This window comes from Hypanus sabinus, chromosome X1 (genome assembly GCF_030144855.1).
Source record: "Hypanus sabinus isolate sHypSab1 chromosome X1, sHypSab1.hap1, whole genome shotgun sequence".
NCBI lineage: Eukaryota > Metazoa > Chordata > Chondrichthyes > Myliobatiformes > Dasyatidae > Hypanus > Hypanus sabinus.
In genome coordinates this window covers 20,581,180-20,605,760 of record NC_082738.1, presented here as the reverse complement: position 1 = coordinate 20,605,760, position 24,581 = coordinate 20,581,180, and the positions used below count along the sequence as shown (strand labels likewise).

The 24,581-nt window shown below is 42.7% G+C and overlaps 1 protein-coding gene across 1 annotated transcript in view; it reads right to left on the bottom strand.

Moving 5' to 3' along the window:
* smarcd1 (SWI/SNF related, matrix associated, actin dependent regulator of chromatin, subfamily d, member 1) overlaps positions 1-12,957 on the bottom strand; it is a 41,457-nt gene extending 28,500 nt beyond the window's left edge. The window contains exon 1 of the mRNA XM_059956016.1: positions 12,752-12,957. Coding sequence (XP_059811999.1) covers positions 12,752-12,919 — 168 coding nt within the window. The 5' untranslated portion in view covers positions 12,920-12,957. The remainder of the gene's footprint in view (positions 1-12,751) is intronic.
* Between the last annotated feature and the right edge of the window lie 11,624 nt (positions 12,958-24,581).

Sequence of the window (24,581 nt, the reverse complement as noted above, 5' to 3'; positions counted from 1 at the left end):
GATTAGACAAATGACATAACACCCCAGGGAGCAGGAAGTATGCAGCAATACAGGAACAACTCCAATGAAGATAACATTAACCAAGTATTCTCCACTATTTACACTGACACCATGGCAAGCTGGCCACAAAGTAATGAACCAAACTCGACTTGACATTACTTGTGCAATACAAACATGCCATGAGTCCAAGTTAACTGTTCAATTCACAGGACATATGCCTATCTAATTTTGCAAACTAAATCTCAAGGATAAAACTTGATACCAAATGAAGACAACTATGTTTTTTGCAGAACATTAAAACAGATTGAAAAGCAAAAAAAGACAAATTCTAGAAACCCAAGATAAAAAAGTAAAATGCAGTTGATGAACTTAGGAAAAGTGGTTCTTGGTCTTTTCAGCTATTGACAGATGTGTGACCCGCTGGAGTGTTTCTGGCATGTTTTTATTGGTTCAATTTGATGCACTATGCTCAACAATAGCAGCCTGGCAACAATTTAATTAGACTGCAACAAATGCAAAAAGAACAACCCAAGATAAAAGAAGTCCTAAAGGAAGATTTGCATTCAAAGCTTAGGAGCACAAACATTTTGAGCAAATTCTTACCTATCTTCATTATCTTAATGCACTACTAAATCAAATAAGGCTTCTGCTAACATTGTCAGGTGCACTTGAATTTATGACAGCAAACATAGTCCCTGGAAAGACAACTTTGAAATAGCATCGAACTAATGTTCCGGGTCAGATGTAGATGTACTTGCAAATCATAGTCATATATTGACCAATGCACTAGAGGGCAACAATTTGGCTTTGGTCTCACAGTAGTCTCAACTGGGCCAAAGTGGCATAGGGACACAGATACAGAGGCCTGGGTTCAAACTCAAGTGCTGTGTCCAGTTTACAGGTTTCCCCTATGACTGCGAGGGCTTTCCACAGGAGTTCCTGTTTCCTCCCACATTCCAAAGACAGGTGGCTTGGTACCCCAACTGACCCCAATGTGCAGATGAGCAACAGAATCCAGGGGGAACGTGGAGAGAATAAAAGGGATTCATGTTGGATTGGTGTAGGCTCGGTGAGCCGTCTTTTTTCGCTCTGTATGATTCTGCGACTCAATGAATAAAAACTGAAGAATTCCCCCCCCCCCGGTGGATATCTGAGAACACTTGCTGAATGAACAGAGTGTGGCTGCGTATGTGATTAGCTGCAATGTAAGAACAGGTGAAGAAGCTTAAAATCTTGTATTCGTGAAAGCAAACAGAAGAGACATGCTGGGGAAAAAAGGTGAATGTTGAAGCTGTGTTTGAAATGTAAACATCAGCTGTCTGAAATGCTGGAAGGGCTAAACAGCAAGTTGCGATACCAACTTCATGGTAACAAACATGGCTTCAGACTTTCAATACCGAAAAGATTTTAAAAATATCATGGAATCATAGAATGTTACAACATAGGTCTACTGAGTCTGCCTGTTTTTTGAACATAGAAAAGTATGATTTAGCCATTCACTCCAACACTTCCATGCCAGCCAAAACTGAAGGCATGTAGGCTACTTCCACTTCCCACCTCATGTTCCAGCTCATCGTGCTTACTTACCTACGAGAACATATAGTTTCCAATGTGGTCTGCTCCATAGGAAATGCACCACTTCCACTATTTCAGTCAAAATTGAGTATAAATTATAATAAGATTCTGAGCAGCTGAAAGAAAAATCAATCTGGCATCTTCGAGGGATTTCTGAGCCGTCTATGAACACATAAACACCATCTCACCATTTCTGCTCTCTTTTTGCCTAGTTATACACAGTGGACACCAGTTAATTGGGCCATCAGATAATCGGGACAGCCATTTATTTGGGACAACCCTTAAAGAACTAAAACTAATTCAGAAAGCAGCCGGGTTTCTTCTCTTCGATTATTTGGGACTCTATGCCGCTTAATTGGGATAGGAGACTGTTGCCGAACTGTTTCTAATTAGCATCAGTTGTGTGTACTTGTGTGGCTGTTTGATACCACACTGTGCTTAGAGCGAAGTTTTTAAATAGTGCCTGTTACATGTGCTTGTGTTATGTTATCCATTTGAGTTGACATGCACCAATTCAGAAAGCAATGATTTTTGATCATTTATTGTTAGATTCCAACACTACTTCATTAAGCAATAAAGGCAGTCCATTATCTGCACTAGGTGCCTGCGATACTTTCTTTCATTTACTGTCAATCAGAATAACACAGCAGTGTACAATGGATGAATTCCTCCGTCTATAACTGTTACAAATTAATACACAGTTTATAGTGCTATCGTGGTATTGGTAGTGTCCCAATTTGTTCTATTTCATTTTAATACATTATTTGTTACTCAGTTAAATGGTAGTTTTTAATTTTTTTAATACCTTTTTGACTATTTCTATGAACCTTTGGCAAATTGGGCCAAAATGTATTGGCCCAATGTGTCCCAATTAACCAGAATTCACTGTTTATATTTTTATCTTAATTTATAGTATATCTTATGTATTGCACAGTACTGCTTCACAAAACAAATTAACTGGCATATACAATGTTAGCATTCATTTCAAGAGAACTGGAATATAAAAGCAAAGATGTAACGTTGAGGCTTTATAAAACACTGATGAGGCTTCACTTGGAGTTTTGAGAGTATTTTTGAGCCTCTTATCTAACAAAGGATATGGAGAGGGTTCAAAGGAATGATTACAAGATTGAATGGCTTGTCATATGAAGAGCACCTGATGGCTCTGGGCCTGTATTCACTAGAATTCAGAAGAATGAAGTGTGAACTCATTGAAACCTATGAAGAATGAAGTGTGAACTCATTGAAACCTATCAAATGTTGAAAGACCTTGTTAGAGTGGATGTGGAGAGGATGTTTCCAATGGTGGTGGTGGTGGTGGGGGGGCGGGGAGGAATCTAAGTCTAGAGGATACAGCCCTAGAATACAGGGTTGCCCTTTTAAAGTGGAGATGAGGAGGAATTTCTTTAGGCAGGGAGTGGTGAAGCTGTGGAATTCACTGCTACAGGTGGCTGTGGAGGCCAAGTCATTGGGTATACTTAAGGCAGAGGTTGATAGATTCTTGATTAGTCAGGGCATGAAGGGATATGGGGAGAAGGCAGAAGATTGAGGCTGAGAGGGAAAATTAATCAGTCATGCTTAATCAGTCAAGCAAAACAGACTCGCTTGGCAGAATGGTCTAATTCTGCCAATATGTCTATATATATCATTATCTTATGGTCTTATGGGTCAGTAAGAACAAACCTGATTCTGACATGGGTTAGAGCTTAAGGTTTGTAAAGTCCTACAAGACAAACCCTGGTCAGGCTCGACCGTTATGCACTGGCAACTGCAATCCTGATAAACAGCATTGGTTTATAAACACGAGAAGATCTGCAGATGCTGGAAACGCAAAGAAACACACACAAAATGGAGGAACTCAGTAGGTCAGGCAGCATCAATGGAAAAGAGTAAACAGTTGACGATTCGGGCCAATAAACTTCTTCAGGCATTGGTTTATGCTCTCTGCCCAGCGATGGACTGGGGCATATGGTCCAAAATCTGTTTCAGTATTGACAAGCTGCTCTTGTTAACTTCATGTGGACAACTAAAACTAAATGCCTTAAACCATCTTAGTGCCAACTTGACTGCAGAGGACCCCACACAAAAAAAATTCTTAAAGTAGGAAGAGTTTGGGCTTCGATATAATGCCACCTTTGGTCATGAAGCTAATAGCACATCATCTCAGTCTACATAAAACACTTAAAGTATGGTGCTTAAATCGGTGTGTGGGGAACTTGAGCCAGTTACTGTAGAGAAAAACCTGATCACTCCCAGGGTTAACAAATATTCAAGTTTCAAGAAAGAAAAGTAAATAAAATTTCCAAATTCAGTAGAGTTCTTCCTGGAGTCCCTTCAAATATTTCTCAGACAGTTCCTCAGGAATGAGGATCATTTGTCTTCACCTCAGTTTTGTGGGTTCCAAGTTTGCTGATAAGGCCAACTTGACATCCACAGACTGTGCCACAGATGGGACTAGAGCAGGCATAGGCAAACTATGGCCCGGGGGCCATATGCGGCCCGTTAAGCTTTTTAATCCGGCCTGCAGAAATTGATGAAATTATATTAATAAACCTTGTTAACGTTTTTTCCCCGCAATTCTGGCGTTTTCCCAATAGATGACGCACTCTAAATACATTTGTGGCGACCCATTTCCTGGCACATCCGAACCGGCTCACAATTAGCCAGCGTTCCGGCTAAGGGAGATAGCCTGTGGGGATTTGCGAGCACAGAGCTTTGGAGCCTCTGCGCCACGGGGGGCAGGTTGAGGGAGGCTTAAAAGTGAGGCTGGGGATTTCGAATAAAGTTTTTTTCTTCGACTGCAGTTACCGACTCCGTGTCGTAATTTTAGCGCTGCATGTAGCACACCGCTACACATTGACCTTTGTTGAGGTACAGCATATTACTCCACATTTGCGCTTTACTCATTGTTCGGCTCGACCTATTTGTGTGAACAGGCGTTCAGCATCATGAACATCAACAAAGCCAGCCACAGATCCAAGTTAACTGACCGACACCTCAGATCCATCCTGAGAATCGCCACAACAAAACTAAATCCAGACTTTGATGCGCTGGCTAAAAAGGGAGACCAACAACACTGTTCCCACTGAAATTAAAAATAAGTTTCTTCGTTGTGTTATGTAAAAAATGCATTTGAAAATTTTTTTTTCAATAAGCCTTACATGTTACATGTCATTTCTGTTAAGTGATGGACATGAGTAGTGCACAGGTGCACGTACATTCTCAAAATAAAAAATGCGCTCCAGATCAAATAAAGTGCTCCGCATACTGGCACGCTGTCACTGTTCTGTCCTTGTGCTGGTCGTTGTTGAGTTTTGGCACAGGGGACAATTGAATAAGAAGGAGCAGGACAAGTAGACCTGCATCTCCTACCGTTTTTGAAATAAAGACAGGCAGGAGGAGAGTGATGATGATAATATCTTGAAGGATAACAGAATTTTCAGTACTTTAAAATAATAACTGTTACTATTAAAAAAGCTGTATTTTATTCATTTAAAATTTTCAGTGTTTTAAAAGTCATTTCAATAAATAGCTAAATACCATGGGACTTCAAAGACAGATATTTTGTTGTAATGCATTTGTTCATTTTCAATTGAAATGAAAGCACGTTTTCTACATATCCCATGATATTTTATTTTCTCTTATGAGGTGTATTACCAAAACACTCCGTCCATCTGCTCCTGGTCCTGTCAAATTTTAGAACCCTTTGTGGCCCAGAAGTCAAAAAGTTTGTCCACCCCTGGACTAGAGGTTCTTGTTGGAGGGGTGGACCAACAGCCATTTTCATTGGGCATCCACATTCTATCAAAAAGAGACTCAAGATTTTTAGTGTCAACTCTCAACCATTATCATCACATCACTGCTTGTGGGAGCTTGCTGATTGGTAGTATCCTGACTGGTTGCATCACAGCCTGGTACGGCAACTCCATCACTGGAATGCAAGAGGCTGCAGAGAGTAGTGGACACAGCTCAGTCTATAACAGGGACAGCCTTCCCCACCATTGACAGCATCTACATGAGGTGTTGCCTTAAGAAGGTGGCACCTATCATCGAGGATCCCCACTCATGCTTTCTTCTCGCCTACATCACCAAGTTCTGGACCATCAGGTTCTTGAACTGATCTGCACAATCTTAACCCTACTTCAGCAACGGAACACGACAGACCTCCTCTTGCATTACAGTGGACTTGCCTCTGATTGCGTCACTGTGCAAAAACAAGACATTAATGCAAAAAAGTCCTTTTATCCCCTCTCCCTCTTCACTTTCTTGCATACATATAATGTATATTCTGTATGTTGCTCGCACCTATGTGCCTGTGATGCTGCTGCAAATTTTTCATTGTAACTATAACTCACCACACTCGAACACCAGACAATAAACTCAGCTTGTCATGACATGCTCTGTACAAACTGACTTCAAAGTATTTTAAGTCATCCTGAACGGGACATAAAGGGTGCTACCTGAATTAAAGTCCCCTTATCTCTTCATGACTGACACTGAAATAATTTGTACTTTATGTTCCATTAATAATAAAGCACTATTATAGAAGAACAAGGTAAGCAATGGGTGTAGTACAGCAGTACACCATCAGCATCGTTGAAATGACCCATTAATTTTTATTTAGTGTTGTTCAGGAAAAAGCACCCAATTGGGCTCAGTGAGAACTCTCTGCTCTTTTCAAATGAGTACTACAAGATCTTTAACATCCACTGACTCAAAAAATGTCTTGGCTCAGAACCTCTCCTAGAGACAAAGCACATAAAAAAAATTGTACATAACTGAAGAGTCCACCGAGGTTAGGTACTGGCACTTTCCATTTTGCTATCTTCTAGTTAATCTAAAGCACCTTCATTATTCAAGTTCACACACTTGAACAAAATTCAAGGCAGTTAAAGAAAATGACTAGTCATGGACTTGAAGATCCAAACATTGCTAACAAGGCAGAGAAAGATGTTAAGAGATCTTTTCTTAAAAGTGGGTGGCTTTCAGTTGGTCAAGATTTGTAATTGTCATTTAAACTTAATTGGAGGAAAATGTATTTGGAATTAATCTAGTTCTGATAACATCCCAGGTGACTCTCAGAACACCTATTTCAGCAAAGAACTATTAAGCATATAAGCAAATTCATTAAAAATGAGAAAATGCTTTACTGCCTGCAGCATGCTATTAAAATGAATTGCAGAATAGCTTAATTGATCCTGGGGAAAAAAGATCGAGCATTCGCTAAGCCAGCAATATAAAAACAAAACACCGCACTCACAAACCACAAATTAAATGCATTCAAGTTATTAAACTCCTCTATGTTTCTAAAACATCAAATTTCTACAATTAATGTGTCAATACATGCACAAATTCACAGTTTTCATACCAGAATTTATGGAACAAAGCAAGCTTCTAAACAATGTTAGAGCAATTTTTATCAAACCAAAGCAATCCCTAAAACCAAAATTAAAGAGGATCTGGTGAAAATACAATGGAAAGTGAATGTTTAAAACTATGAAAGGTGACAGCACACGAATGAAAGAGTCACATACTGGTTCTTAAACCCACAAACTTTGTGACATCCCAGAACTATTCTTACTGTACACTAAATAAAATAAGAGTAACTTCCTTTCAGCCATTAATAGAATGTTTCCTATTTCTCTTCCTTCCGAAGGCTGTGGCTCCACAGACACCAGACATTCTCAATTGTCAGTGCATTTCTGGCAGCCAATTCCTCTCCAGAGAGAATCACAGCCAAATACAACCCTGCTCCTAGCAAACAATGCCAATGCATGGGTTCCACAGAGCTGTTTCTTCTTAGGTAAGGGGAACCAAAAACTACAGCTATTTTAAGGGATCTCTTTTTGTGTGTTGAAACAGCTGTAGATTGGCAATGATGCTGTCTTTGGGAGCAAAGTCTGCGAATGTTAGGGAGTAGAATGATGAAACTGGCACAGAACAATTAGCAGTGCAAAGTTAAAAGAAATACAGTGAGGGTGCCAGATATGAATTCATTTAGCTGTATTGGTCTAGTTGCCTTAGCCACAAGCACTCGCCTCTGGTTAAAAGGTTGTGGGTTCAAGAACCAGTCGAAAGACTTGAGCACAAAAATCAAGGCTGACATTCTCCAAGGCAAGGTTCCACCCACGTACTGAGGGAGGTGTTGGCTTTCGGAAGGTACATTAATCCCACGTCCCATCTCCCCGCTCAGGTAGGCATAAAAGAATCCATATTATTCTGCAGAATCGGGAGTTACCCCCGAGCTGTGAAAAGTGAGATATTGAATGAGTTTACAGAAAAAAGAGAGATTTAGAGAGCCATAAATAATAAGACACTTCGGCAAAAACTTTTTTGCCTTTTGCAAAGAAACAAAATCTACCTTTAAACTCACACCAATCTGTATGTTACTGAACTGACCAGAGATATAAAGCCCAACTCTCTCCAGCTTTTTAAGAAACCTTAAGACATGATTCAATCCTGACCAATGGTATAACATGACATGCCCAGGAACCTAGAAAAGAGTAAAGCAATTCTGCTTTGCTAAGAATTTAATTGCAAAATCCAGCATTCAGACTATTTAAAGTTTTCATTCAAATTTAGTGCAAAAAAAATCCAAGACAAATTCCCTCACTGCGCAGGGAATACTATACTCTATATACTTACCACAGCGTTAGTCAACAGGCAGTATGCTCTGGAGGCTCCTGATCCTTGGCATGATCACAAAACAGAGCAAATCTGCAACTGCTTTGGTTGTTCTACACCAGGGAGATATTTAAGGTCTACCACTATCAGGATGAATCAAACTATTAATGACTAGTATGTGTTATCTCTAATGCTTTCAGTAACTCATCAACCAGATAGTTTAATCTACAACTTATCCCCAAGGCAATCCAGACCATATCATATCAGAGATATTCCCTTATCCGATCGATTTCTCCATCACCATCTCTGGAATTTAAAACTAACTTGTTTTCTCTCTTCAACTTGAAATGTTAACTCTTTTTCGAGATTCTGCTTGACCTGCTGTTGTAATGATGGCAAGCTTCATTTTTAACAAGATGAGCACCTATACACACACCTATGGCAAGGCTACCTGCTTCCATCCCCGCTACTGCCTCACACTATCTTCTGCTGAAACACTCATTCATGCCAATACTCTCAACATCCTCCTCTATTCTACTCTCCATAAACTTCAAGTTATTCTGAAGTCTGTTGCCTGTCCTAAAGTCCCATTGATTATCATCCCATGTTAAATGATCGACAAAAGCAGTAAGCAATGCCGTGATTTAAAATTCTCATCCTTATTTTCAAATTCTGCCAATGCCATGCAGCTTTCAGTGTGACTATAGACCCTGGGCACTCCTCGGATAGATTCTGGGCCCAACACATCGATGCAGTTACGAAACAGGCACAGCAGAGGCTAAATTTCATTAAGAGTTTGAGTTGTTTTGGTATGTCACCAAAGACACTCACAAATTTCTACAGAGGCACCATGGAGAGCATTCTAACTGGTTGCATTACTGTCTGGTATGGGGTGGAGGGTCCTACTGCACAGGATCTAAGTAAGCTGCAGAGTGTTGCAAACTTAGTCAGCTCCATCATGGGCACTAGCCTCTGTAGTATCCAGGACATCTTCAAGCAGTGATGCCACAAAAAGGCACATCCATCATTATGAACCTCCAGCACCAAGGACATGCCCTCTTCTCACTGTTACCATCAGGGAGGAGATACAGAAGCCTGAAGGCACACACTCAGAGATTCAGGAACAGCTTCTTCCCCTTTGCCATCCAATTCCTGAATGGACATTGAACCAATGAACACTACCTTACATTTTTTATCTCTATTTTTGTATTACTTAACTATTATATACAACATACTTGATGTAATTCACATCTTTTCTTTATTACGTATTGCAATGTACTGTTGCCGCAAAGACAACAAATTTCATGACATATGCCAGTGATATTAAACCTGATTCAGATTCCTTCCCCTCTGCCCACTCCAGATCTCCACACTTCTCCAATCTTAGCCTCATGATCATCGGCAATTTTCAATCCCACCATTAGTAGAAATAACTTCAGTTTTGCAATGCCTTCTCTAAACCCATTTCAACCCTATTTAAAATTAGCCTAAAATCAAACTCTAATCAAGTCATCTGGCTCAACAATATCCAGCTCCTGAATCAGTGAAAAAAATGTGCTGGCCAATGCTTTTGTGAAATGCCTTTGGATGATAAACGAGTTATTGCACAAGGGTTATTTGGAAGCTGCTTATCACAGCCCCTTTGCTCAAAACAGGGCAACAGCTTGCAGTGTCAGCCTTGATTATGTACTTGAGTCTCTGGAACCGCCACCATCAGAGTGTTTGCCCAACACCCATAACGAGAAATTTCCTCCAATGAGGCTTCAATCTTTGGCTCTCATTATAAGCTTTGTTCCCTCAGCATCCATTTCATACCTGCTTCCAACACACATCTGAAACTGAACCAGCACACGTGCAACCTAGGGAATCACCTGCACCCCAGACTGAGCTTCGCTACGAACAGCCATTTCTATCTCTGTCCTACTGTGACTCCCTCCCCTATTCCATCCTACCACCATTTCCTCGGCTCATCTGCTGCTGAACCCATACATGCTTTTGTTAATACTTGTTCGTTATGTGCTGTGTCGTACAATGTGAGCGATCGTAATCTTTCCAGGACCATGATTGTTTTCAATAATTTTTTTTTTACAGAAGTGGTTTGCCATTGCCTTCTTCTGGGTAGTATCTTTACAGGATGGGTGACCCAGGCCATTATCAATACATTACAGAGATTGCCTGCCTGGCTTCAGTGGTCGCAGAACCAGGACTTGTAATATGCACCAAATACTCATACGACTGCTCCCATGGCTTCATGTGACCCTGATCGGGGGGCTAAGCAGGTGTTACACCTTGCTGAAGGGTGACCGCAGGCGAGCGAAGGGAAGGAACAGCTTACATGTCCTTTGGTAAGAGACATATCTCCACCCCACCACCCTTAACACTAGTTTTGTTTATTTCAACAGAGTCCTGGACATCCTCCATCACCGTTCTCAACAAACTTGACATCATCGAAATCTATCAGTGCCCTTACTCGTGCCAAGTCTCGTTCACCCATCATTCTACGTAATGATCTACAATGGTTCTTTGCTTAGTTTATTCAGCGTGGGACATGGATGTCACTTATTGACTACTTGAACCAAGGCAACTGAAAGTGCAACATGCAAGGAGTACTTGGAGTCAGATGTATGCCAGATCAAGTAAGGTTAGAGAAACACCAATGAACCAGGTGGGTATGCAACAGTTAAGCGACAGCTCAACTTTAAAATTCTTGCCTGCATTTTCACATCCTTTCGTGGCCTCATTCTGTAACCTCTTCCAGATGTAGAACCCTTGGAAATATCTGCATTATTCTAAAACTGGCATCTTGATCATTCCTCAAGGGTACAACTGGTGAATTCCTAAGGTCTGGAGTTACCTCTCCTTCCATGAAAACTCACTCCGGACCATGATCTGATGTCTGCCCTAAAATAAGTGGTCTGACAAGAACTTTCTTGAATGACATCCCTGCAACGTTCTTGCTACTTTAAGGGTTCTCCGAGTCCTACACCATGGAAACAAGCTCTTCAGCCCAACTCATCAAGATGCCACCTATTGTAGTCTCATGTTTGACCCATATTCGTCAAAAACTTTCCTATATAGGTACCTGTCCAAATGTCTTTTAAATGATCAGCGATCAATCTTCAATAAAAGAGCACGGATGCTGTTTTATAGAAGCAATCTCATCTCTAGTTGTTAAACAAAGTTTGGATGTGATGTTGCCATTTCAGGTGAGAGGAGAGAAGAACTTCATGTTGGTGCCACAATATTTATCTAAAAAGAATTTTTTGTGTGAGAACTTTCCTGGATGGGGCAACCTAAAACTCTTCCACAGACATCTTCCAGTTTAACCTGGGGTGTGAAACATTCTGCACCCCACACTGGCAGTTCTCCCAACACGTCGCCTGCTAGGCCAGCTCAGCCTTGCTCACCTGAGATCTCACGTGGGCCATGAGTGAAGATCCCAGTAGCGGGGACTACACGGACTCATTGTCATCAGGTCATACAACATAGAAACAAGCCCTTCGGCCCAACATGTCCTTCCTCACCACGGTGCCCATGATGCAAGTCCCATTTGCTCACGTTTGGCCCATTTCACTCCAAACCTTTTCAATTTATGTATTTACCCAAGTGCATGTTAAATCTTTTTGTATCTGCCTCAACCACTTGCTCTGGCAGCTCATTTCATACATTGGTATGAAAGAAGTTGCCTGTCAGACTCCTATTAAATCTTTTCCCTCTCACTTTAAACCTAAGCTTTCTACTTTTTGATTCCCCAATCCCTGGGAAAAAGATAATGTGCATTCATGATTTTATTAACATAAGATCACCTCTCAGTTTACTATGGTCCAAGAATAAAGTTCTAGTATGCTGAGCTTCTCCCTATAACAAAGTCCCTTGAGTCCTAGCAACATTCTTGTAAATAATTTCTGCACTCCTTCCAGCTTATGACATCTGTCTTTTAGCAGGATATTCAAAACTGAACAATACTATACTCCAATACAGCCTTGCCGATATCTTGTACAACTGCAACATAACATCCCAACTCCTGTGCTCAGTCCCCTGACTGATGAAAGTCAGCATGCTAAAGGCCTTTTCACTCCTCTGTTAAGCTAAAGGAGCTATCCCACCAATCTGAACACCACAGATAAAGTTTCCCAGCTTGGATTTTAATCTATTTGAATTCGTGAAGCTTGAAAATGAAAGACATGCTTGCAAAAATGAAATAAAACCTTGCTCCATCCTGGACAACGAAACAAGTGCTTAAAGGAACCAGTGGGCGAGAGGAAGCAACCTCGAGGGGCCAAGAGGACAAGAAAAAGGGTATGGGGGCTCTGCTGGCCATGGATGCTACTTGACCCGAAAATTTCCAGCATTCTCTTTATCTAATTAAGAAAACCATGGGGTCCTGGTCTGGAATGGGAAGCCAACTGCCCCAGGAAGACAGAAGAGAGGCTGGAGTTTGTTGAACTCAATGTCAGGCCCTGGGGGAAAGGGCAGGGGGTCCTGGGACGTCTCAACCCCGACATCCCCCCTTCACCGGCTGCCCTCTTCCAAACCCCAACCCCTCACTTACCGGGTATCCCTGGCCTGGCATGGCCGAGCGGAACATGCTCTGCTGCTGGCTGGGCGGCATTCTCCCCGCCACCTGGCCCTGAACTTGTCCCTGTCCCTGACCAGGTCCTGGTCCGGCGGCCATGGCCGCCGCGCCCGGATTCATTGTCTGGAAGCCTCGAGCCGCCATCTTCCACTCATCAACCTGTTCACACCGGAAACAGACCAAGGTCTTCCGGCGCGCGCTCTCATCACAATGAACTCCTGACGCAGCAGCAACCCCGATGCGGAGTCATCACTGCCACAGGTGGCGCCACCAAAGGAGACGGAGTCTGACTCCGTCTATAGCGCCTCCCTCCACCGCCCAGGCGAAGGGCAAGTTCATTAACTCAACTACGATGAAGATGACAGCCCTGCGAGCGATCTACTCCGATGCAGAAGGAAGCCGATTGGCCCATTCCGGTTCTCAACAGAGCAATCTTATCAGTCCCTTCCCCTATATTTCTGTAACATATACTTTCTCACATATCTATGAACCACCTTCCCCCACTCCCCTCACATTTTTCCCCCACAATCAAGCCGAGCTCAGATTGGAGGGCAACGCCTCATATTCCATATGCCTCCAACCTGATGGCATGAGCATCGATTTATCTAACATCTAGTAATTTCCCCCCTTTCCCCTTCTCTCTGTTCCCATTCCTCATTCTGGTTCCCCTCTCACCCCTTCTCTTTTTCCTCACCTGCCCATCAACTCCCTTCCTTTGTCTTCTCCATTTTCTCCTTTGTCCATTGTCTTCTCCTGGCAGATTCTTTCTTCAGCTTTTCACCTATCTATTCCCAGCTTCTCACTTCACCTCTGGTCCACCACCCATGCATATTTCCCCTCACTGGGTCTCTTTCCCCCCCCCCCCCCCCTTACTTTAGTACTCTGGCTTCTGGCCCTTCCTTTCCAGTCCTGATGAAGGGTCTCAGCCTGAAATGTCAACTGCTTATTCCCCCTTCGTAGGTGCTGGCTGACTTGTTGAGTTTCTCCAGCATTTTGTGTGTGATGCATTTGTTTTGTTGTTTTACTTCTTACCTACACACTAGGGACAAATTACACAGCCAGTTAACTTACCAATTTGCACATCTTTGGGATGTTGGAGGGAACTGCAGCTCACCAGGGCAAACCCACGTGAAGTAACTGAGAATGTGCGAACTCCACACAGAGACTTAGCTCCTGACATCTGTGGGCCACGAGCCTGGAGAAATGCACGGAGACACAGACACAGCAGGGAAGTCAGTTGAAAAGAAGATTGTTGTAGTCCAAATAAATAAAATAATAAATAAACAAACAAACAAACAGGAAAATGGAACAAGTTCATGCAGTACCTATATCTACTTACCTAATAAAGCCCAACAAGACATTTACTTTCTCTAAACCAGGGGACTTTGAGAAATGGCTCAGAAGCTTTGAGATATTTAGGGTTGCAAGCAACCTCACTCTCAGGCTTCAGAAGAGCATCAAATAAGCACACTGATATACTGCATGGGTGCCAAAGCAGATGAAATCATGGGTGGATTAGGACTGACAGATGCCCAGAAAAATACAAAACAGTGCAGGACTCATCCAAAGAATATTTCACAGGAAAGTAAAATATGATATCAGAGAGGGCAAAGTTCAACTCCAGAAACCTCCAGGAGTCAGACAAAAGTGTAAATAACTTCATCACAGCATTGTATGCCCTGTCAGGCAGTGCATATGGAAATCTGAGAGATGAGCTCATTAGAGACAGGATTGGTGTCAGGCTACAAGGCACCAAATTGTCAGAGAGACCTCAGTTGCAGGCAAATCTCACACTAGGGAAAGCTATTATTATGGTCGGACAGGGTGAGAATGTTCATCAGCAACAGGCAGAACTCGGGCACGAAAACAATGCCGAGGTAAAGCTAGAAGCTGTAGAAAAGGAAGGGTACAAACAAGGTGCAGTCAGAAAGACTACAGAAAGAGGGGACAGCAGAGCTCAGCTCAAGCAAAACAGGCAAGGAAAACAAAGAGCAGGTAAAATGTCCAACTGCAGGAGATGTGGCAAGTCTCCATTCCATGTCAAAGAGCCCTGTCCAGCAAAAGAAGTGAAATACCACCAATGCAATGGAGTTGGCCTATATAAAAGCCAGTGTCACTCAAAAACATTTCTTTAGGTCAAAGAAGATTATGATTCAGATGAAGAGAGAGCTTACCTAGGGGCTCTAGATTCAAATAGACAAGGCTGGTGCACTATGGTTCAGTTGCAAAATGAGGCAGTGACGTTCAAAGTGGACACTGGGGCAGATGTCACATCCATCCCCAAATGTCTGTTCAAAAAACTGGTGAAGAAAACAGACACTACGCTAAACCCGACAAAGAAAGTGCTCATGGGGCCAGGGAAACAAGCTCGGTGTGAAAGGAATGTTCACTGCTTTAAGGATGAGAAACAGTTAAAAGATGTCTACGTTGTTTAGAATCTCTTCCCGCCACTAGTGGGACAACATGCCATCAAGAAGCTGGACCTCACTGCTAGGTTGGATTTGCTGAACAATGTTCAGTGGCAGAAGCAGTACCGGGAGTCGTTTCACAGGCCTGGGGGCACTGAAAGAGGAGTAGCTTATCCAACTGAGGCCAGGAGTGATGCCCTACTCTCTGACCACTGTGAGGCATATACCAGTCCCACTGATGAACAAAGTCAAATCTGAACTTGAGAGAATGGAGGCGTTTGACATCATAACTAGAGTGAATGGACGTATTGACTGCTGTGTGGGCATTGTTCCTGTTCCCAAAATGGATGCCACAGTGAGGATCTGTGTTGATCTAACAAAATTGAATAATGCAGTGAGGTGTGAGAAGTTTACTCTGCCCTCTGTTGAACACACATTGGATACATTGGGTGGAGCAAAGTTCTTCACCAAACTAGATGCAAATTTGGGTTCTGGCAGATTTGACAAGGATGCCATGCAAAAGTGAGTGGAGGGAAGCTGACTCCATCCTAATAGAAAATACCAATGTCTGCTTAGCTCAGGTACATGAAAGCTTCCCTGCATCACAGAGTTAACTGGTCAAAATTCACACTGAGTTGAAAAAGGACTAAATCTACAGCAAGGTCATGCAATACTGTGATCATGGATGGCTAGCTGTTCCAAAAAGATCTCACAAACTCAGACCTTACTGGCTTTAGAGAGACACACTCACCATTTTTGACTGTTTGCTGCTAAAGGGCTCCAGACTCATCATTGCTGCTTCTATGCACGCCAAGATCATCAGTCAAATCTGCCAAGGACATCAAGGCATCGACAAATATCGCCTAAGCACAAGGCAATCCGTGTGGTGGTCTGGTCTGAGCACATAGCCCGGACCATTTGTTAGGATGTGACCAATGGACTTCCGCAGCGCACTTAACACCATGCAACTCCATCTGTGGGACACAAACTCCAGCAAATGAATGTAAACCCCCATCTCATACTCCTCATCCTCTCCTTCCTCACAGACAGACATCAAACAGTGAGATATAATGGTTATATGAGCACCAACAGGCAAATGTCAACTGGAGCACCATAGGGCTTGGTTATCTCACCAGTCTTGTTCACACTACACTGACGATTGCAGAAGCTCACACCCAGGCATGCAGTACACCAGGTACTCAGATGACACAGTCATCATTGACACTAACAACTCTGGTGACTGGTGCAGTGAGGAAATCAGTACATTTGATGGATGATGCACAAACAACTATCTGGACCTGAACCCCAGTAAAGCCAGGGAAATGGGAGTGGACTTTAGAAAACAACAGTACTCCGTCCCAACCCTGGAAATAAGTGGCCAGTCAACAGAGCGTGTTGGAGAATACAAGTAGCTCGGCACGACGATAGATAACAAAATCACCTTTAACACTAATGGTGGGTCGGTACTCCCCAAGTGCCAACAACGACTATTTTCCTCAGGAAGGTGTGGAAACTTCAGGTGCAGCCATCGATTCTCCAGACATTTTATAATGCTTCATTGAATCAATATTAACCTACAACATCATGGCATGGCTCAGGGCAATGAGCACTATCAACCTCAGCCCACTCAACAGAATTGTCGGAATAAGTAGTAAAATCATTGGCCAAGAACAAGAATCACTCAGCAGCATCCATAAGAGACGGACAATAAAGAAGCCCCACAAATAGTAGAGGACATTACACATACACTTCACACACACTACACTCTCATGCCATCTGGACACTGCTACAGGCCCCTGCCCATCAGCACCAGGAGAGCCTTATCCAGTTTTGTGCCTTCCTCCCTTCCCCTCCCCAACACCCAATTTTGAATATATGGTATGCACAGCATCTTTGACAGTTATGTGTATTTGTATCTTAAATCACATGCATTAATTTTTAGTACTTATCTATTGTGAGTATTCTATATTGTGTTTAATTATATGCAGTGTGATGTTGTGTACCTTAAGTTCTGTGATGTTGTCCTTACCACTGCACAAAGTTCCTCATGGAAAATTAAAGTGAATTGAATTGAATCGAGTCTACATCGAGTCTACTCTATCAGCTTTGCACATCTGGACACTGCAATTTTCCCCCATTCTTCTTTACAAAACTGCTTAAACTCTGTCAGATTGCATGGTGATCGTGAATGAACAGCCCTTTTCAAGTCCAGCCACAAATTCTTAATTAGGTTGAAGTCTGGACTCTGACTTGGCCTCTCCAGGACATTAGATTTGTTATTTTTAAGCCATTACTGTGTAGCTTTGGCTTTATGCTTGGGGTCAATGTCTTGCTGGAAAACACATCTTCTCCCAAGTCACAGTTCTCTTGCAGACCGCACCAAGTTTTCCTCCAGGATTTCCCTGCATTCACTTTACCCTCTACCTCCACAAGCCTTCCAGGGCCTGCTGAAGTGAAGCATGGTTTTTGATGATGTGTGGTGTTTGGCTTGTGCCAAACATAGCATTTAGTCTGATGGCCAAAAAGCTCAATTTTGGTTTTATCAGACCATAGAACCTTCTTCCAGCTGACTTCAGAGTCTCCCACATGCCTTCTAGCAAGCCCTAGCTGAGATTTCATGTGAGGTTTTTTCAACAGTGGCTTTCTCTTTGACACTCTCCCATAAAGCTGTGACTGGTGAAGCACCCGGGCAACAATTGTTGTATGGAAACAATAGTGGAATTAAGAGTTGTGGGGGAAAGGCAGGTAGGTGAAGATGAGTCCATGGCCAGATCAGCCATGATCTTATTGCATGGCTGAACAGACTTGAAGGGCCAGATGGCCTACTCCTGCTCCTATTTATAGACAATAGATGGAGGAGTAGGCCATTTGGCCCTTTGAGCCAGCACTGCGATCATGGCTGATCTTCCACATTTCTTATGTTCTTATGTTCTTGGTTAAAATATCTAATACCAGAGGGCCAGAGGGCTAAATTTTTAAGGAAATATGTAGGGCAAGTTTTTTAACACAGAGTGGTGGGTGCCTGAAAAGTGCTACCAGTAGTAATAGTTCAGGCAAATGCAATAGAAATGTTCAAGAGACTTTTAGTTAGGCACATGAAAGTACAGAGAATAGAGGGATATGGCCATTGCGTCAGCAGTGGGATTAACTTAGTTGTGCATTTGATCACTAATTTAATTTGTTTGGCCTGTTCCTGTGCTGTACTGCTCTATTTTCTATCGAACTGGATCAAGAAATACATTAGAAACTGAATCAAGGAAAACCTTGTACTTCATCACCACCACCATCATTCTGCGCCATGTCACGTGATGTGGGCGATCACGGTTTTCCATGACCATGATTGTTCTTGGCAATTTTTTCTAGAGAAGTGGTTTGTCATTGCCTTCTCCTCGACTGTGTCTTTAAAAGATGGGTAACCCCAGCCATTAACAATGCTCTTCAGGGATTGTTCGCTTGGCGTCAGTGGCCACATAACCAGGAGCCCACTCAACAGACTTGTCAGAATAAGTAGTAAAATCATTGGCCAGGAACAAGAATCACTCAGCAGCATCCATAAGAGACGGACAATAAAGAAGCCCCACAAATAGTAGAGGACATTACACATACACTTCACACACACTACACTCTCATGCCATCTGGACACCGCTACAGGCCCCTGCCCATCAGCACCAGGAGAGCCTTATCCAGTTTTGTGCCTTCCTCCCTTCCCCTCCCCAACACCCAATTTTGAATCTATACGATACATAGCACCTTTGAAAGTAAAAACAGTCAGTTTTATTTTGTATATTTGTATTTTAAACCACATGCAATAGTTCTTAGTATTTTTATCTATTGTGAGTATTCTATATTGTGTTTAACTATATGCAGTGTGGTGTTGTGTACCTTAAGTTCTGTGATGTTGTCCTTACCACTGCACAAAGTTCCTCACGGAAAATAAAGTGAATTGAATTGAATTATATAAAGCAATGTGAAGCATTCAGAAATCTGCTCAAAAATTGCAGGCACAGAGTTTTTCAAGTTAAAAAGAGACAAATATTTTCTCACTGGGAATTATGGCTCATGGAATGCTGAGGTGTCCAAGCTGTCCTCCACATCTTCAGCAGCAGTTATACAGCACCTGAAAGCTGTATTTGCTCACCATGGAATACCAGAGACACTTGTGTCAGACAGCGGTCCCCAGTTCAGCTGCTCAGAATTCAAAGCCTTTGCTAGGGATTATGAGTTCAAACGCCATACAAGCAGTCCACAGTACCCATGGGCAAATGGAGAAGTGGCAAGGGCAGTGCAAACTGTTAAGAGTCTCCTACTGAAGGCAAAAGACCCCCAGAAAGCACTGCTAGCTTATTGCCTCACACCTCTTGCAACGGCTACAGTCCACCAGAACTGTCAATGAGCCGGAGACTGAGAACAAGCTTGCCCATTCTTCCTTCCCTTCTCCAACCTCACTTTGTCCAAGTGAGGACAAAGTGAGAAATTTTGAGACAACGCAGCGAGACAAAATGAAGAACGTGCATGATCTCAGACACGGAGCAAAATCTTCGTTGCCGCCCAGGAGTGGTGAAGTCGGGTTTCAGACCAGTTCACCAAAGGAACAACATGTGCCACGATCGTTCGTGATCACAAAGTGAAGTCAGGCAGAAGAGGTGTGTGCTCGTGCACCTTCAAAGTCCGCGAAAAGCAGAGAAAGGAATAGAGTGGCTTGATCGTTATGATGAGGACCACTTACCTGATGCAGACACACCTGTTCAAGAATCTCCATCCACTCCATCACTTCCAGGAATCTATACTAGATCTTGTCATTTATCTGGCCCACCACAGAAATATACTCCACCATTTCATCATGGCTCATCCATTTCTCCCTCAGCCACAATCTTGACTAATCAAGAACCTTAGGTACACCCAGTGACCTGGCCACCACAGCCACCTGTGGTAATGAATTCCACATATTCACCACCCTGTGGCTAAAGAAATTCCTCCTCAGCTCTGTTCTAAATGGACATTCCTCTATTCTGGGGCAGAGGCTGCTGGTCTTAGACTCCCCCACCACAGGAAACATCCTCTCCATATCCACTATATCCAGGCCTTTCAAAATTCAATAGGTTTCAATAAGATTCCCCCTCATTGTTCTAAATTCCAGTGAGTACAGGCCCAGGGCCATCAAATGCTCATTGTACAATAAGCCTTTCATTCCCAGAATCATTCTTGTGAACCTCCTCTGAATCCTCTCCAATGTCAGCACACCCTTTCTTAGATAAGGGGCCCAAAACTGCTCACAATACAAAAAGTGAGGCCTCACCAGTGCTTTATAAAGCCTCAACATCACATCATGTGAAGAAGAGCTATGAAAGCTTTAGGACTCATGAGTAGCCAATCTGGTGATGAAAGATTAACCTGATTGAGGTTTTCAAAGTCAAAGTTGAGTTTATTATCAGAAGCATAATTGCGATGAAAACCTGATTCTCAGCAGCATCATAGGCACATCAGTGACATGGCACTCACAAGAAAAACTCAAGTTATACACACTTTTTTCAAGAAGGAACACAATTAAAACAAAAAAAAAATGAAGTCCATTTTAACGCAGTGTGATCAAACTTCAATCAATAGATGGATACTTTACTGATCCCAAGGGAAATTACAGTGTCACAGTAGCATTACAAGTGCACAGATATACAAACATTAGAAAAGAAGTAAGAAAAAATAAAAGTAAGATAAGATAGTAAGAGTAAGATAGTTACTTAAGAGTAAGATAGTTCAATATTTCCATTTAATATCAGAGAATATATACAATATACATCCTGAAGTTCTTGTTCTTTGCTGACATCCACAAAAACAGAGGAGTGCCCCAAAGAATGAGTGACAATAAAAGCATTAGAACCACAAAGCCCCCTCATTCCCCCCTCCCACGCACAAGTAAAATAGCGGTAATAGTGTTGCCTTACAAAGGTGGTGATTAGAGTTGTGTTGATTGGTTCAAGAACCTGATAGTTGAAGAGAAGTAGCTGTCCATGAACCTGGTGGTGTGGGACCTCAGGCTTCTGTACCTCCTGCCTGATGAGAAGATGGCCTGACCCGGATGGTGGGGATCTTTGATGATGGATGTTGCCTTTCTGAGACAGTGCCTCTTGTAGATGCTACTGATGGTCGGCAACGATGTGTTAGGCTGAGTCCTCACTCTCTGGAGCTTCTTCCGATTCCCGTGCCTGGCCATGATGCAAACAGAAAGAAATGTGCTCTACAACAAGGAAGGAGTACCAGCTTCTTTACTTTTTTAGAAGGTCAAGGAGGTTCAATTTGTCACCAAACACACCAATCTACAGATGTACTGTTGAAAAGATACTAGAGCACAGAAACAGGCCATTTGGTCCATCTAGTTGATGCTGACCAGTCTTCTGCATAGTCTCATGTACCTGCACCTGGACCATAGCCCTCTATACCCCTCTCATCCATGTACTTATCCAAACTTCTCTTCTAAAGTGACTCTGATTTTGAAATGTTACAATTGAACCTGCATCCTCACTACTTCCGCTGGCAGCTCATTCCACCCTCACACCAACCTCTGAATGTAGAAGCTCCCCCTCAGATTCCCTTTAAATAATTTACTTTTCACTATAAACCTACGACATGTAGTTCTAATCTCAACCAACCTGAGGGGGGAAGCCTGCATTCATGACCCTATCTATACCCCTCATAATTTGGTAACTCTCTATTTGATCTCCCCCATTCTCTTGTGCTCCAGGGAATAAAGTTCTAACCTATTCAACTTTTCCCTACATCTCAGATTCTCAAGTCCTGGCAACATCCTTGTAAAATTTCTCTGTTCTCTTTCAAGCTTATTGACATTTTTCCTGTAGGTCGGTGACTGGGACTGCACACAATACTCCAAATTAGGCCTCACTAATGTCTTATAGAACTTCAACAGAACATCCCAACTCCTGTACTCAATGTGCCAAAAGCTCTCTTCATGTGACACCGCTTTCAAGGAATTATGGATCTGTATTCCCTCTGTTCTACCTCGCTCCTCAGCACCCTGCCACTCACCGTGCAAGTCCCACCCCCGTTGGTCCTTCCAAAGTGCTGCACTTCACATAAGTCTGCATTAAGTTCATCTGCTATTTTTTCATCCTATTTTTCAACTGATCCAGATCTTGCTGCAACTTTGATAGTCTTCCTTGCTGTCCATTACGCGCCCAATCCTGGCATCCCTATCTGTGTGCTGGGCCAAGGACAGGTCAAAGGTCAAAGTTCAAAGTACATTTATTATCAAAGTAACTCTATATTATACAACCTTGAGGTTCTTCTCCTCACAGGCAGCCACAAAACAAGGAACCCCCAAAAGAACCCATCAAAAAAAGGACCAAACACCCAATGCGCAGAGAGAGAGAGAGAAAAAATCATGCAAACAATAAAAGTAACCAAATGGCATTCAGAACTAATGTTTTACAAGAGACTCAAAGCCAGGCATCACTGCAACTGAAGTAGGCCACAGCCTCAGCCCATCACAAAGCTGGGTAAACATTATGAGATGACAGATGTAAAGCCAGGCATCACTGCAGCCGGGCAGGCCACAGCCCCAGTTCAGCGCAGAGCCGAGTAAGCGCCACGGAGCAGAGAGCAGAACTGGCCCGAACGGCCTCTGGTCCCGACACCCTGACCCTTCAATCTAGCCCAGCATCCAAATTGTCCAAACATTGGGTTGTTTCTGCCTCTCGGACCTGCGCCCCGTCACTCCAACACGCTCTGGGATTGGACCCCACTGCCATGATACACAGCCTTTGCATTTTGGCCCGGCACTTAAATTGATCAGACATTGAGACATTCCTCACTCTCAGGGATGTCACAACTCTGCCTCGACGCCCCTCTGCCTTCACTTGCCTTGATCATTTCTCGTCTGTGCCTCCACCACTGCTTCATTGTTATTAAACCAGAGGCCCAATACATTAAAGGTATAAATTGGGAGCAGTCCAGAGAAGGTTTACTGAACTAATACCCAGCATGAGCAGGTTATCTATGAGGAAAGGTTGAACAGGCAAGGTTTGAAACATATAAGATTCTGAGAGGTTTGACTGAAACATACAGTATAAGATTCTGAAAGATCTTAACAATGTGGGGAGATCGCTTCCTCTTGTGGGGAACTCCAGAACGAGGAGTTCCTGTTTAAGGATGGCATGGTAGCGTAGTGACCCAGGTTCAATTCCCACAGCTGTCTGGAAAGAGCTTATACGGTCTCCCCATTAATGTGTAGGTTTCTTCTGGGTGCTCCGATTTTATCACTTATTCTGGAAACATACGAATTAGTAGATTAATTCATGAGTGTATACATGAGTGTAATTGTGTGGTGTGAGTTCGTTGGGCCGGAAGAACCTATATCTCTAAATAAATGAAATAAAAATAAGGGACGCCCAGTTAATCCAAATGTGAGGCGATTTTTTTTTCACTTAGACAGGGGTGTGAATCTTTGGAACTCTCTTCCTCATGAGGCAGTGGGATATTTTTAAGGCTAAGAGAGTTAAGTTCTTGATAGACAAGGGGAGAGAGGTTACAGGGTAGTGGGAAGATGAGAATAGAGTTGTAATCAGATTGGATGTATTGAAAAGAGGAGCAGGCTTGAGGGATCAACTGCTCCCATATTAAATATTGGTCTTGCATCCACATAGCCTGTCCTTGCATCCTGTCTAATATTTACTCCTCAATGAATATTGCTGAGGAACAGCTTGACGTCTGTGAAGCTTAACTGCTCTGAAAATGTCTGGTGTATTTCCTATGATAGAATGCAACATTCAGAAGGCTGTTCTTACCGCCTGCTGCCAGGTGAGGGAACTCTTTTATTAATGTGGCCTCAAAGGTACAGTATGCTAAACTCCAAAAAGTTAACTCCAGCAGATGCTGTCAATCTCAAAGTTAAAAGTAAATTTATTATCAAAGTAGAAACATGTCACCATATACTATCCTGAGATTCATTTTCTTGTGGGCAATCATGGTAGATACAAGATACACAATAAAATCAATGAAAGATGGCATCCAAACTGATGGACAACCAATGCACTAAAAACAACAAACTGTGCAAATACAAAAGGAAAGGCAGAAAAATAATAATACTAATAATAATAAATAAGCAACAAATATTGAGAACATGAGATGAAGAGTCCATGGGTTGTGGGAACAATTCAGTGTTGGGGTGAGAGGAGTTATCCATTCTGGTTCAGGAGCCTGAAGTTTCAGGGGTAATAACTGTTCCTGAACCTGCTGGTGTGAGTCCTGAGGCTCCTGTACCTTCTTCCTGATGGCAGCAGTGAAAAGAGAACATGGCTTGGGTGGTGGGGGTCTTGAAGATGGATGCTGCTTTCCTGTGTACATGTCCTAGGATCTCTAAAAGCTGTTGTACAGGGAGACAAAGTGAT